The following is a 16,526-nucleotide window of genomic DNA, read 5'->3' on the forward strand; positions in this document are numbered from 1 at the left end:
CAGCGGCCATGGCTCACGGGCCCAGCTGCTCCGCGGCATGTGGGATCTTCCCAGACCGGGGCACAAACCCGTGTCCCCTGCATCGGCAGGCGGACTCTCAACCACTGTGCCACCAGGGAAGCCCTATTCTCACTTTTAATAAAAACACTTTATTATTAACTTGTTTATCTCAACAAGGAAGCTTGTTCTTTTAAAAATAAAGATTGCATTAAATTGATGTTAGGTAGAACTGACATCTTTATGATGTTGACCTGTCCTATCCAAGAACAAAGAGATGTCTTTTCATTATTCAAGTCTACTTTTGTGACTTTCAGAAGTGTTTTAAAGTTTTCCTCGTAAGAGTTTTGCACACTTGTTGTTAAGATTGTTCCTAAAGTGGGGCTTTTTCTACTTTATATCCTCTAATTATTTATGTATATTAAGGCTGTTGATTTCTGTATGTTAAGTTCATGTCCTTCTTCTTTGTTTAATTTTTTTAAACATTTGAGTTAGTATTGTTATTAATCTCTAGGATTTTAGATATACTATCAGATCATCTTCAATTAGAGATAGTTTTACTTCTTTTTTTCCAATTCTCTTGCCTTTAGTTGATTTCTCCTACCTAACTGCTTTGACTCATGCCACCAGTAACATGTTGAATAGTAGTGGAGACAGTAGGCAACCTTGCCTCGTTCCTGATCTTTGTAAATACCTCCAATGTTTCCCCACCAAATGAAATAGTAGCTTCAAGACTGGCTTAATTCCTATTTTCTTGAGTGTTTTAACAGGAAAGGGTGTTGAATTTTGTCAGAGGCCATTTAAACATGTATGGAGATAATTGCATAATTCTTCTCCTTACATCTGTTGATGTGGTGTTTTATATTAATAAATTTCCTAATATTGAACCAACTTACATTCCTAGAATTAATCCCACTTGGTTATTGCATATTATTTTCTTTGTGGTGCTGGATATTCTGTTTTTATTATTTTGTTTAGTATCTTTGTATCAATATTTATGTTATATTCATCTATAATTTTCTTTATGGGTTTAGGTATCAGTGCTATGCTTCATAAAAAAATAAGAAAATTTTCTTTAGTGGTGCCATGGGATACCTAGTTTTTGAATTTGGTAGAATTCCCTGTGAAACCACCTGGGCCTGGCACTTTTTTGTGGTGATAGCTCATTGCTAGCTTCCTTCTATTTCTTTTATGGAAAGTGGTCTGTTTGAACTGTTTACCACTAACAGGATCAATTTTGTTAAATGGTATTTCCTTAGGAAATTATACATTTCATTTAGGTTTTAAAATATATTTGCAGGTCTGCAAATAGTCCTTTATGATTTTTCAAAAGTCTTGTCCTTTCCTATTTGCATTTTATCCCCATATACTGATTAAGTTAGCTAGTGGTTTATATATTTTGTAGGCTCTGTAGATCAGTTTGGGAATTGATTTCTTAACAGTATTGAATCTTTCTAGCCAAGAACATGGAATGTTTTCCATTCATTTAGATCTTTAATTTCACTCAGGAATGTTTTGTAGTTTTCATTGTACTAGTCACATTTCTTCTTTTAAATTTACTCCTAAGTATTTTATTATTTTGCTGCTATTTCTAATGTAATTGTTTTCTTAATTTCATTTCCAGGTTGTTCATTGCTATTATATGGAAATGCAATTGATTTTTATATTTTGTCCTTGTATCCTGAGACCTTGCTGAACTCATTTATTAGTTCTAGTAGTTTCTTTCCTCTTCTTCTTTTTTTTAGTGGATTTCTTAGGAATTTCTATATACAGAATTTGTCACCTGCAAATAAAGACATTTTTACTTCTTTCTTTCAAATCTGGATACTTTTTATTTCTTTTTCTTATCTGACTGCACTGGTTAGAACCTTTAGTATAATGTTGATTAAAAGTAGAGAGAGTGAACACTCTTGCCTTACTGATATTAAGGGGAAAACATTCAGCCTTTCACCATTGAGTATGATGTTGAAGAATTTCCCATCTATTCCTAGTCTGTTCAGAGTTTTTTATTAAAAATACATTTTGGATTTTGTCAAATACATTTTCTGCATCTAGTGAAATGATCATGTGATTTTTGTCCTTTACTGGACACATTTATTAATGTGGCTTTTTACATTAATTTTATTACATTGATTTTCAGATGGAAAAATCCCACTTTGTCATAGTATATGGACCTTTTTAATATGTTGTTGAGTTTAGTTTACTAATATTTTGTGGTGGATTTTTACCTCTGTATTCATAAGGGATAATGATTTGTTGTTTTCTCATCTTGTGATGTCTGTCTGGCTTTGGTATTAATGTAATACTGACATCATAGAATAACTTGGGAAGTGTTCTTTCCTCTTCTTTTTATTTTTTTTCCCTGAGTTTGTGAAGGATTGTTATTATTTCTTAAGCATTCTATAGAATTCACCAGTGAAACAATCTGGGTCTAAGTTTTTTTGTTTTTGTTTTGATTTGCTTGGTAGGAAGAGCTTTAATTACTAACTAAATTTCTTTAGCTGTTATAGGTCTTTCTTCTTGATTCAGTTTTGGTAATATGTGTAAGAATTTTTCCATTTAATCTAAATTGTCTAATTTGTTAGCATAAAACTGTTTATAGCTGTCAGTAGTTATCTTATATGGCAATAAACTTTGGAGATGCAGTGAAGTTTAGGATTTTGTGATGGGCAGATTATCTTGGATTATCTGATGGGCCCTACGTGTAATCACAAATGTCCTTATAAGAGAGAAGTAGAGGGAGATTTGGACACACTCAGAAGAGAAGCCAGTGTGATCACAAAGGTAGAGATTGGAGTGATGTGACCACAAGCCAAGGAACACTGGCCAGTCACCAAAAGCTGGAAGAGACAAGAATGAATTTTTCCTTAGAGCCTGTAGAGGAATTATTGCCCTGCTGACGTCTGATTTTGGCCCAGGGGGACTGATATTAGACTTCTGGCCCTCACAACTGTGAAAGAATAAATTTTTGTTGTTTAAGCTACCAAGTTTGTGGTGATTTTTTTCTTTTTTTTGCGGTATGCGGGCCTCTCACTGTTGTGGCCTCTCCTGATGTGGAGCACAGGCTCCGGACGCGCAGATTCAGCGGCCATGGCTCACGGGCCCAGCCGCTCTGCGGCATGTGGGATCTTCCCGGACCGGGGCACGAACCGGTGTCCCCTGCATCATCAGGCGGACTCTCAACTACTGTGCCACCAGGGAAGCCCCTAGTTTAGTATTAGTTTTTTTTTTTTTTTAAGTTTTGAATTTTATTTATTTTTTTATACAACAGGTTCTTATTAGTCATCAATTTTATACACGTCAGTGTATACATGTCAATCCCAATCGCCCAATTCATCACACCACCATGCCCACCCCCCCCCCCCTGGCTTTCCCCCCTTGGTGTCCGTACGTTTGTTCTCTACATCTGTGTCTCAACTTCTGCCCTGCAAACCGGTTCATCTGTACCATTTTTCTAGGTTCCACATACGTGCATTAATATACGATATTTATTTTTCTCTTTCTGACTTACTTCACTGTATGACAGTCTCTAGATCCATCCATGTCTCAACAAATGACCCAATTTCGTTCCTTTTTATGGCCGAGTAATAGTCCATTGTATATGTGTACCACATCTTCTCTATCCATTTGTCTGTCGATGGGCATTTAGGTTGCTTCCATGACCTGGCTATTGTAAATACTGCTGCAGTGAACACTGGGGTGCATGTGTCTTTTTGAATTATGGTTTTCTCTGGGTATATGCCCAGTAGTGGGATTGCTGGATCATATGGTAATTCTATTTTTAGTTTTGTAAGGAACCTCCATACTGTTCTCCATAGTGGCTGTATCAATTTACATTCCCACCAGCAGTGCAAGAGGGTTCCCTTTTCTCCACACCCTCTCCAGCATTTGTTGTTTGTAGATTTTCTGATGATGCCCATTCTAACTGGTGTGAGGTGATACCTCATTGTAGTTTTGATTTGCATTTCTCTAATAATTAGTGATGTTGAGCAGCTTTTCATGTGCTTCTTGGCCATCTGTATGTCTTCTTTGGAGAAATGTCTATTTAGTTCTTCTGCCCATTTTTGGATTGGGTACTTTGTTTTTTTAATATTGAGCTGCATGAGCTGTGTATATATTTTGGAGATTAATCCTCTGTCGATTCATTTGCAAATATTTTCTCCCATTCTGAGGGTTGTCTTTCCGTCTTCTTTGTAGTTTCCTTTGCTGTGCAAAAGCTTTTAAGTTTCATTAGCTCTCATTTGTTTATTTTTGTTTTTATTTCCATGACTCTAGGAGGTGGATCAAAAAAGATCTTGCTGTAATTTATGTCAAAGAGTGTTCTTCCTATGTTTTCCTCTAAGAGTTTTATAGTGTCCGGTCTTACATTTAGGTCTCGAATCCACTTTGAGTTTATTTTTGTGTATGGTGTTAGGAAGAGTTCTAATTTCATTCTTTTACATGTAGCTGTCCAATTTTCCCATCACCACTTATTGAAGAGGCTGTCTTTTATCCATTGTATATCCTTGCCTCCTTTGTCATAGATTAGTTGACCATAGGTGCGTGGGTTTACCTCTGGGCTTTCTGTCTTGTTCCATTGATCTATGTTTCTGTTTTTGTGCCAGTACCATATTGTCTTGATGACTGTAGCTTTATAGTATAGTCTGAAGTCAGGAAGTCAGATTCCTCCAGCTCCGTTTTTCTTTCTCAAGAGTGCTTTGGCTATTCGGGGTCTTTTGTGTCTCCATACAAATTATAAGATTTTTTGTTCTAGTTCCATAAAAATGCCATTGGTAATTTGATAGGGATTGCATTGAATCTGTAGATTGCTTTTAGTAGTATAGTCATTTTCACAATATTGATTCTTCCAATCCAAGAACATGGTATATCTCTCCATCTGTTGGTATCATCTTTAATTTCTTTCATCAGTGTCTTGTAGTTTTCTGGATACAGGTCTTTTGTCTTCTTAGATTTATTCCTAGGTATTTTATTCTTTTTGTTGCAGTGGTAAATGGGAGTGTTTCCTTAATTTCTTTTTCAGATTTTTCATCATTAGTGTATAGGAATGCAAGAGATTTCTGTGCATTAATTTTGTATCCTGCTACTTTACCAAATTCATTGATTAGCTCTAGTAGTTTTCTGGTGGCATCTTTGGGATTCTCTATTTATACTATCATGTTATCTGCAAACAGTGACAGTTTTACTTCTTCTTTTCCAATTTGTATTCCTTTTATTTCTTTTTCTTCTCTGATTGCCGTGGCTAAGACTTCCAAAACTATGTTGAATAATAGTGGTGAGAGTGGACATCCTTGTCTTGTTCCTGATCTTAGAGGAAATGCTTTCAGGTTTTCACCATTGAGAATGATGTTTGCTGTGGTTTGTTGTATATGGCCTCTATTATGTTGAGATAGTTTCCCTCTTTGCCCACTTTTTGGAGAGTTTTTATCATAAATGGGTGTTGAATTTTGTCAAAAGCTTTTTCTGCATCTATTGAGATGATAATATGGTTTTTATTCTTCAATTTGTTAATATGGTGTATCACATTGATTGATTTGCGTATATTGAAGAATCCTTGCATCTCTGGGATAAATCCCACTTGATCATGGTGTATGATCCTTTTAACGTGTAATTGGATTCTGTTTGCTAGTATTTTGTTGAGGATTTTTGCATCTATATTCATCAATGATATTGGTCTGTAATTTTCTTTTTTTGTAGTATCTTTGTCTGGTTTTGGTATCAGGGTGATGGTGGCCTCATAGAATGAGTTTGGGAGTGTTCCTTCCTCTGCAATATTTTGGAAGAATTTGAGAAGGATGGGTGTTAGCTCTTCTCTAAATGTTTGATAGAATTCATCTGTGAAGCCATCTGGTCCTGGATTTTTGTTTGTTGGAAGATTTTTAATCACAGTTTCAATTTCATTACTTGTGATAGGTCTGTCCATATTTTCTACTTCTTCCTGGTTCAGTCTTGGAAGGTTGTGCATTTCTAAGAATTTGTCCATTTCTTCCAGGTTGTCCATTTTATTGACACGTAGTTGCTTGTAGTAATCTCTCATGGTCCTTTGTATTTCTGCAGTGTGAGTTGTTACCTTTCCTTTTACATTTCTAATTCTATTGTTTTGAATCTTCTCCCTTTTTTTCTTGATGAGTCTGGTTAATGTTTTATCAATTTTGTTTATCGTCTCAAAGAAGGTATTTGATCTTTGCTTTATTGATCTTTGCTATCCTTTCCTTCATTTCTTTTTCTTTTATTTCTGATCTGATCTTTATAATTTCTTTCCTTCTGCTAACTTCGGGTTTTTTTTGGTTCTTCTTTCTCTAATTGCTTTAAGTGTAAGGTTAGGTTGTTTATTTGAGATGTTTCCTGTTTCTTAAGGTAGGATTGTATTGCTATAAACTTCCCTCTTAGAACCTGTTTTGCTGCATCCCATAGGTTGTGCATCATCGTGTTTTCATTGTCATTTGTCTCTAGGTATTTTTTGATTTCCTCATTGATTTCTTCAGTGATCTCTTGGTTATTAAGTAGTGTATTGTTTAGCCTTCATGTGTTTTTATTTTTTACAGATTTTTTCCTGTAATTGATATCTAGTCTCATAGCATTGTGGTCGAAAAAGATACTTGGTACAATTTCAATTTCCTTAAATTTACCAAGGCTTGATTTGTGACCCAAGATATGATCTATCCTGGAGAATGTTCCATGAGCACTTGAGAAGAAAGTGTATTCTGTTGTTTTTGGATGGAATGTCCTATAAATATCAATTAAGTACATCTTGTTTAATGTATCTTTTAAAGTTTGTGTTTCCTTACTTATTTTCATTTTGGATGATCTGTCCATTGGTGAAAGTGGGGTGTTAAAATCCCCTACTATGATTGTGTTACTGTTGATTTCCCCTTTTATGGCTGTTAGTATTTGCCTTATGTATTGAGGTGCTCCTATGTTGGGTGCATAAATATTTACAATTGTTATATCTTTTTCTTGGATTGATCCCATCATCATTATGCAGTGTCCTTCTTTGCCTCTTGTAATAGTCTTTGTTTTAAAGTCTGTTTTGTCTGATATGAGAATTGCTACTCCAGCTTTCTTTTGATTTCCATTTGCATGGAATGTCTTTTTCCATCATCTCACTTTCAGTGTGTATGTGTCCCTAGGTCTGAAGTGGGTAAAAGACACTCTCAGCAGCATATATACGGATGTTGTTTTTGTATCCATTCAGCCAGTGTATATCTTTTGGTTGCAGCATTTAATCCACTTACATTTAAGGTAATTATTGATATATATGGTCCTGTTATCATTTCTTAATTGTTTTGGGTTTGTTATTGTAGGGCTTTTCCTTCTCTTGTGTTTCCTGCCTAGAGAAGTTCCTTTGGCATTTGTTGTAAAGCTGGTTTGATGGTGCTGAATTCTCTTAGCTTTTGCTTGTCTGTAAAGGTTTTAATTTCTCCATCAAATCTGAATGAGATCCTTGCCGGGTAGAGTAATCTTGGTTGTAGGTTTTTCTCCTTCATCACTTTAAATATGTCCTGCCACTCCCATCTGGCTTACAGAGTTTCTGCTGAAAGATCAGCTGTTAACCTTATGGGGATTCCCTTGTGTGTTATTTGTTGTTTTTCCCTTGCTGCTTTTAATATGTTTTCTTTGTATTTAATTTTTGATAGTTTGATTAATATGTGTCTTGGTGTGTTTCTCCTTAGATTTATCCTGTATGGCACTCTCTGTGCTTCCTGGACTTTATTACTATTTCCTTTCCCATATTAGGGAAGTTTTCAACTATAATCTCTTCAAATATTTTCTCAGTTCCTTTCTTTTTCTCTTCTTCTTCTGGGACCCCTATAATTCGAGTGTTGGTGTGTTTAATGCTGTCCCAGAGGTCTCTGAGACTGTCTTCAATTCTTTTCATTCTTTATTCTGTTCTGCAGTAGTTATTTCCACTATTTTATCTTCCAGGTCACTTATCCATTCTTCTGCCTCAGTTATTCTGCTGTTGATCTCTTCTAGAGAATTTTTAATTTCATTTATTGTGTTGTTCATCACTGTTTGCTCTTTAATTCTTCTAGGTCCTTGTTAAACGTTCCTTGTATTTTCTCCATTCTGTTTCCAAGATTTTGGATCATCTTTGCTATCATTATTCTGAATTCTTTTTCAGGTCGACTACCTATTTCCTCCTCTTTTGTTTGGTCTGATGGGGTTTTGCCTTGCTCCTTCATCTGCTGTGTGTTTCTCTGTCTTCTCATTTTGTTTAAATTACTGTGTTTGGGGTCTCCTTTTCCCAGGCTGCAGGTTTGTAGTTCCCATTGTTTTTGGTGTCTGTCCCCAGTAGCCAAGGTTGGTTCAGTGGGTTGTGTAGGCTTCCTGATGGAGGGGACTAGTGCCTGTGTTCTGGTGGATGAGGCTGGATCTTGTCTTTCTGGTGGGCAGGTCCACGTCTGGTGGTGTGTTTTGGGGTGTCTGTGGCCTTATTATGATTTTAGGCAGCCTGTCTGCTAATGGGTGAGGTTGTGTTCTTGTCTTGCTAGTTGTTTGGCATAGGGTGTCCAGCACTGTAGCTTTCTGGTCATTGAGTGGAGCTGGGTCTTTGCGTTGAGATGAGATCTCTGTGAGATTTTCACCGTTTGATATTACGTGGAGCTGGGAGGTCTCTTGTGGACCAGTGTCCTGAACTTGCCTCTCCCACCTCAGAGGCCCAGCCCTGATGCCTGGCTGGAGCACCAGGAGCCTGTCATCCACACGGCTCAGAATAAAAGGGAGAAAAGAAAGAAAGAAAGAAAGAAGAATATAAAATAAAGTTATTAAAATTAAAAATAAAAAAAATTATTAAGAAAAAATTTTTAAGAAATAATTAAAAAAAAAAAAGACAGACAGGACCCTAGGACAAATGGTAAAAGCAAAACTATACAGACAAAATCACACTCAGAAGCATAAACATACACACTCACAAAAAGAGAAAAAGGGAAAAATATATATATATATCGTTGTTCCTAAAGTCCACCTCCTCAATTTGGGATGATTCGTTGTCTATTCATGTATTCCACAGATGCAGGGCACATCAAGTTGATTGTGGAGCTTTAATCCGCTGCTCCTGAGGCTTCTGGGAGAGATCTCCCTTTCTCTTCTTTGTTCGCACAGCTCCCAGGGTTCAGCTTTGGATTTGGACCCGCCTCTGCCTGTAGGTCACCTGAGGGTGTCTGTTCTTCGCTCAGACAGGAGCGGGTTAAAGGAGCAGCTGCTTCGGGGGCTCTGGCTCACTCAGGCCGGGGGGCAGGGAGAGGTACGGAATGCGGGGGGAGCCTGTGGCGGCAGAGGCCGCGTGTAGTTGCACCAGCCTGAGGTGCCAAAGGCAAATGACCCTTAATCTAGAATGTAGGTATCTTTTGAGTTCTATCTTAATTGAAGATCTTCTCCCTCTATTTTTAAAATTTTGCCATAAGGAAAAACACTACCCTGAGGGGTAGCTGGTCCTCAGGATCTCAAATCCCTTCTTGGACCATAGGCCAACCAGCCCAAGAGGCTTGTCTGCTCACCCACCGGGGTGGGTGGGGGGCTGGGAGCTGAGCCATTCTATTGTTAATGGATATTTGGGTTGTTTCTGTTTTTTGGCTATGGTGAATAATAGTTTGAAACATTCTTGTACATGTTATATATATGCCTACATTCTGTTGGGAATATATTTAGGAATGGAATTTCTGGGTCATTAGTATGTATACGTTCAACTTCAGTACAAAATACCAAAGAGTTTTCCAAAGAAAATATAACAACTTATATTCCCACTGGCAGTGTATTAGAGTTCTAGATACTCCAAATCCTTCCACTTGATAGTGTCAGTCTCTTTATGGTTAGCCATCTCAGGGATGTGTTGTGGTATCGCTTTGTGGTATTAGCTTTCATTTCCCTGATGACTAATGAGGGTGTGTTCCCTTCCAAATGATTATTAGCGATCTTATAACTCTTCTGTGAAGTGCCTGTTCAAGTATGTTCCCCATTATTCTGTTGTATTGTCTTCCTTTTTCTTATTAGTTTGTATAAATTTGTGTATACATTCTAGTTATAGGCCCTTTGTCAATTATACTAAACATGTTGCAAAAATCAGTCAGTGGCTTATGTTTTCACTTTCTTAATGGTGTCTTTTTGATAAGTAGAAGTTATTAAATTTAATGTAGTTTAATGTATCAGACTTTCTTTGTGTTTATTGTTCTTTGTGTTCTGTTTTAGAAATCTGCTACCCCAACGTCATGGAAATATTCTCCTATATTATCTTCTAATTGCTTTTCCTTTCACATTGAGATCTACAAATTCACCTGTGACTGATTTTGTGTGTATGTACTGTGAGGTACAAGTCAGGTCTTTTTTCCTCTCTTTTTTCCTTTTGATCTTTTCTTTTTTGTTCTCTTCCTCTCTCTCTTCCTCCTTCCCTCCCTCCCTCTTTCTTTCTTTCTTTTTTTCTTTCCTTCCTTCCTTCCTTCCTTCCTTCCTTCCTTTCCTTCCTTCCTTCCTCTCCTTCCTTCCTTCCTTCCTTCCTTCCTTCCTTCCTTTCCTTCCTTCCTTTCTTCCTTCCTTCTTTCTTTTGTGTGGAGATTTCTGTTTAACCCAGTTGAGAATGTTTTTGACCCACTATTCTGTGGTTCCATCCTTATCACAAGTGAAGTGTCCATAAATGTGTGGGTCTGTTTCCAGACTCTCTAATCAGTTTCTTTGGTGCATTTGTCTATCCTTGTACTAATGCCATTAGAGATTAAGAAATAATACCTTTATTTCTTTAATTTTATGTCATCCTGTTTTTCTTCTTTGAGATTGTCTTGGAAAAGTTCATCAGTTTCCATAGGAAGACTTGTTGGGACTTTGATTTTGATTGCATGAAACTATAGCTTAATTTGAGGAAATGAATTATATATATTTATATAGTATATTTATATATAATATAAACTTATATAATATTACATAATATAAAAATAAAATAATATTTAATATTTATATGTAAGTATGTATACTTATTTACATATAAGCATGTATACTTAAGTATAATATAATTATGTGTAGTATATAAATATGGCATAATATAAACTGTGCCTTGCTTCTTTATGCTTTTACACTTATTTATTTTGTCTAGGCTCCTCTCCCCCTAGTTCTTAATTTTTTACTTCTTCAGACCCACTTGAAGTATCATCATCTCCTTCCCTAACACTCTTTCTCCTCACTCCCCTTATTTGCCCTGTGTTTAAGAGATAGTTTGTAGGCATCCTGAATGGGGCTTGGTACTGGAATATTAACCTTTGTTCCTCTTTTACTCCAGAGTTGTGACCATTAGTATTTTCAGAAAAGTGGGCAGCCAAATAGGGAACTAAGTATATCAGCTTTATCCAAGGCTTTCTGGTGATGAGTCAAAACTGAAAACTATTGTGGAATTCTTACCTCCATCTCATATTGAAGGCAGTGGAGCTATCAAAAGGAGAAAGTGAGCCTCCTTCATTCTGAGCAGACTGTGCCGAGGTGTGCATACAAATGGGAACTGGCAGCTTAAAGCCTCCGGAAAGACAGATTTAGGAAAGCAAGGCATAGGCATCTAGATGTGACTTTTTTATTTTTTGTTTTTGTTTTGTTTTTTTGCGGTACGCGGGCCTCTCACTGTTGTGGCCTCTCCCGTTGCGGAGCACAGGCTCCAGACGCGCAGGCTCAGCGGCCATGGCTCACAGGCCCAGCCGCTCCGCGGCATGTGGGATCTTCCCGGACCGGGACACGAACCCGTGTCCCCTGCATTGGCAGGCGGACTCTCAACCACTGCACCACCAGGGAAGCCCTAGATGTGACTTTTTAGCAGTATTCTCCAAATTTCTTTGATTGCACAATCTTATCAATAAAAAACATATGAACATTTATCACCAGTGTTTTATATATTTATTTATATATTACATAAATGTACTGCAATTAATAAATTCTATAATATACAAAAATTTAAAATGATAAATAAGCAATACTTCTAAAAATGATTTTAATTATATTTTGTTTATTAGTGGTACAAACTCAATAAGCATCACTGTTTTTGAAAAGCATGATTTTTTTTAATTTTTGAGTTTTACTTTATTTAGAAAAGCATGATTTAATACTTTGTGATGTAGTGATTTGAAGGTCTGGTTCTAAGACAAATTTATTTCAGTATTTGGTTTTTAATGCTGTTGTATTTGAAAAAGGTACCTTTAAAGATTTGAAATTCCAAATGGAAGAGATGCATCTTGGTTGAGCCTAGTAAATCACAGTACTTACTTTTCATTTCTATTATGTTATTCAAAGTTTTTAGCTCACAGTTTTTGAGTAAACTGTTACTTCTCTGATTAATTAGTTCCGGTAAACTCTTTGGAAGGCATTGCAGTCTTTTTATATTTACAAGGAAAAATGGTCTGTTAACCTGCTGAAACTCTTCATTTGTGAGATTTTTAAACAAATAAGAAAAGTGTTTCTAAGTTTTTAAAATGTGATACTGTGAGCTTCTAGGGTACTCATAACACATTTGCACACATATAAAATTACATTAGAAGGAGATATTTCCAATAGTTTTTAAGATGTTCTTAACTTGAGTTTATTTCAAAAAGATAGTTATTTTCACACTCATTAAAATGTCACCACCTTACTCTGAAAGGACAGAGAAGTATATATTTTAAAATAGTTGCTAGTTTATATACTACTGACAGTCATCACAGAAAAGTTTAGCAAACTGCAACATTTATCTTTTTATAAAACCAAACTGCATGATGCATCTTTGTGTTTGCCAACTTTTAAAAATGCTTTGCCATGAAATTTCTTGCGATCAGTTCTCATCTATTTGCAAAGTAGACTAAATACTATTCAAGGTAATGTAATTGGTCAACCCATTTAACTAGCAAACGCAATACCCCGAAAGCATGAGGGCACTGATATGAACCCCTCTGAGTGTGAAACTCACACTTTTACTCAGAATATTTGTCTACTGCTTCTAGTCGTCTCTATGTGCTTACTTTCATATTTGTTAAAGAAGTTGGAAAATTCTAATATTTTCTCCTGCTACTCTAGAGAATAATCTTTGGTCCCTGCTGTGAGTGGTCTTGTTTCATGGGGTCAGAGAACCACACAGTGTGAAAAGGAGTCATTGCTCCTGAGCTTGGGCAGGGAAAAAGATGATTTAAAACATCTCTTTAGACTTAAGAATTCCATGCACCTGTAGCTTGTACAATGAATGGCAGTGTCTGACCAATCAAATAAATCATTCTTTTTCCACGTATAAGATCTGTGTAGAGAATGAGTAAAGATAAAACTTTCTCTCCTCAGCATTTGTTTTTCTTATAGTGAAACTGTCATTGTTTTGTTACCTGTCTTCAACACCAGCCCGAACTTCTGAAGGGCAGGAACGTCTCAAGCTGGAATCAGCAAAATGCCAGGCATATAGTCCTGCCAGCACATTAGCGAATGTTAATTGATGTAAGGATAGTGAGCTTGCCATTAGTGCTAGGAGTGGGAGCATCCTAGGAAAAGGTAATCATGTAGGCTAGTAGGTTTTCAAAGAAACTGTGGAATGGGGGAGAGTGGGCCAGAAAGGCCACTGGGGAGGAAGTGCAGAGCAATGTGAGTGAATGTTCAGACTTTAAAATAGAAGTGCCGCGAGGAAGTTCTGCTTTGGGGGCCAAAAGCAGCAGAGAGGAAAGGCACAGTGGAATTAACTGAAATTAAAATTCTCTGCAGGTTCAGGAGAAATTCTAGGTGGTATCAGAGGCTTTATGAGACTAGCCTTTAGAAGTTTTGTTCAAGGTTCTAATAGAATTTTGGCAAAGAGTTGTTTTGTTCATGCTGCTGCCATTGGAGAGAGCTCTGCTCATATGAGGAAGGAAAAGTAAAAAGGTAAGAAAACGAGGGATTGTTAAGTATAAAATACCAGGTTGTTAAGGATAAATTGAGTATTAGTATTCTAAAGGATTTTTCCCCAATTATTTTGTATTTTTTAAAATGCATATTCAAAGTAGACTTCCATAATAAGATCATTAAAACATTAGAAAATATGAGGTTCCATATTAAATACACATACACTGTCCACAGGTTGATATTTTTGCAACAATTGTTGTTTTGTATTTGCAACAATACAAAAAATACAACAATTTTTGTACAGTAATTGTCATTCAGTTAGCTTAACCTATGATTTAATCATGTATATAAAAAAAAACACATTAAGCCAGTCAGGTGCAGCAATAACAAAGTGATCCAAGATGTATAAAACAAATGTTTTCAGTACACTGAAAGTATTTGTTTTGTACTTTAAAACAAAATTTTCAACATAATAAGGATTTATTACATTTATTACATACTATAAAAATTAAACAAGCGATTCTTGAAAGACACATAACGACAAAGATTCCTGGGAAATTATTGTTTGGAAATAAGGCCATGTTGATTCAAGTTCAGCAAAGGTTGGGAATAAATACAATTCTCCTTTTCAGGTTAGATTTTTAATAGACGGTTTGTTCACTATTCCCCTCACCCTTCCTCTCCTTTCCCCTCCCATCCCTTTCTCTTTACCATACAAGTCTATATTAAAATGTCTTGTAATTTTTAAACGCTAACCATTATGTGTTGTGACCAGAGCCCTTAAGAACAAAGTTAATTATTAGCCCAGAAATATTAGTTAGTAGGGTTACTCTGGATGAGATCACACAACCAAAAACCAAAAGCCATCTGTTCATTACTCCTTTCCACTGTACCTACTATTCCAAAGGATTAAATTCCAGTTCCTTCAGTGGCTGATAACTGAAGGAATATTGGAATAATTTGCAAGCAGGATTACTGCCATTTGTGGGATACAGGACCTAGTCCACATTAGATTAAGACCATCATTTTTAGTTAACAAGGAGAACTCATTGTTTATGCTATTATGTACTTCTCTCCTCTCTCATAATTCCCTTAATTATTTTATATTTAATTGTACACATTTCGTTTCTCTGCTAATGATAAACTTAGTGAGGCGTTTTCAAGTCATAGAATATAAGTTATAAAATATATAATACCTGATACTAGATGCTCATAAAATTTTTGTTGAAGTATAATATCTTTTCTAATTATATTCTTCTCTGCCTTATAAAGTCTTAATTTATTTACATTGTAGATGCTGAGAAAAACTCTTAAAGGGTCTGAAAGTAAAGAACTAGAAGTGACACCTGAGGCACCAACTTTGGTGCCATTTGGCGATGTGGTATGTATGACTAAACCTCAATAAACATGTACAAATTATTTTTTATTTCATATGAAAACTATTTAATGTCAAAAAGCATGTGTAGAAAACGGTCCTCTCTGATAAACATATTCATGAATTTTTCATTTTTATGAGTCAGAAAAGCATTCTAATAATCACTGAAATTTTGGAAAACATCCTGATTCACAGAAAAAATGTCTCTGCTAGGGATTCCTAAACACTAGTTACATCAGAATTACCTGGGATACTTTTTTAAAACATTGATTCTTGGGCCCCACTTAAGATCCGCTAGCTTAGAAACTGAGAATGGGGCCTAGGAACCAGTATTTTTGTTAAACTCTTCAGATAATTATATTTTTGTCAGATTTAGGGAACTTTGAGTGATAATTGATCCCACATCTCTCTCTCATCCAAAAAATAATAAACCATAGAAACAAAAACAAACATACTCATCAATCATACATGTACACACACACACAGGTGGGACCTAATATCTAGGCTGAGAACCAGAAAAGTCTGTTTTCTCTTTTGGGCGCTATAGAGAGAGTATAGGCCGTGAAGATCTATGTATATTTAGAACTATCAAATATTGTGGTATTCTCTCACAGTTACCTTTATTTTCTAAACACTATCAGAAGAATTAGTGGCTGTGAAATGAGAGTTTCTCTTGTGTCTCTTCTCTAGTTCCTATTGTGTACTAATACATTTTCTTGATTAAAAAATTTATGATGAATTTAACACCACCTTTTTAGGGGGAAAATAAGAATAACTCATGTATACACTTTTGTTTTTACAGAATGACCGTGGTGTACCTTACTCGTAAAATTATATAACACTTTCTTCCCTCTATCATAATCAAAGTTGAAGTATAAGCCTTCACTGTCCGACTCTAAACTTAGAAAAGATTCTTTGAAATCACTTTTGGCCATAAACTATTATGCATGTCACTATGTTGACATACTAGTTTCTGAAATCCATACTCTTGAATATGACTTCTGCGTGTCTTTAGAACTCACATTTTGAAGAATCTTTTTATTTCTCCCACAGTTCCTAACCTTATAGTTCATATTTTCCTTATTTGAATTACATATTGCTAGACATCAAAAAGCTTCTCTTAAGAGTTAGCTGGAAGTTCTGACACAGAGATGTTTGGCATGTGACTGATGGCTCCTCCCAGTGTGTGATTCAGCCACATCACCTTCTCTTTGAATGTTCTGTGATTTGGCAAAGTTGGTGCATGTGTAGGCCATGATAACTACATCACAACCCACTACTCCTATTTCTAATAATCATATCCCATTTTCAGAAAAAAATGAAAATGATGTCTTAAAATTGAGCACATAAAGTACTT

At 35.9% G+C, this 16,526-nt stretch overlaps 1 protein-coding gene across 1 annotated transcript in view; it reads left to right on the top strand.

Moving 5' to 3' along the window:
• The window catches only part of CATSPERT (catsper channel auxiliary subunit tau), a 130,710-nt gene that overhangs the window by 6,398 nt on the left and 107,786 nt on the right, over positions 1 to 16,526 (top strand). The window contains 1 exon segment of the mRNA XM_027124067.1: positions 15,089 to 15,175. Coding sequence (XP_026979868.1) covers positions 15,089 to 15,175 — 87 coding nt within the window.

This window comes from Aethalodelphis obliquidens, unplaced genomic scaffold, assembly GCF_003676395.1.
Source record: "Aethalodelphis obliquidens isolate GAN/ISIS:26980383/991018 unplaced genomic scaffold, ASM367639v1 scaffold2, whole genome shotgun sequence".
NCBI lineage: Eukaryota > Metazoa > Chordata > Mammalia > Artiodactyla > Delphinidae > Aethalodelphis > Aethalodelphis obliquidens.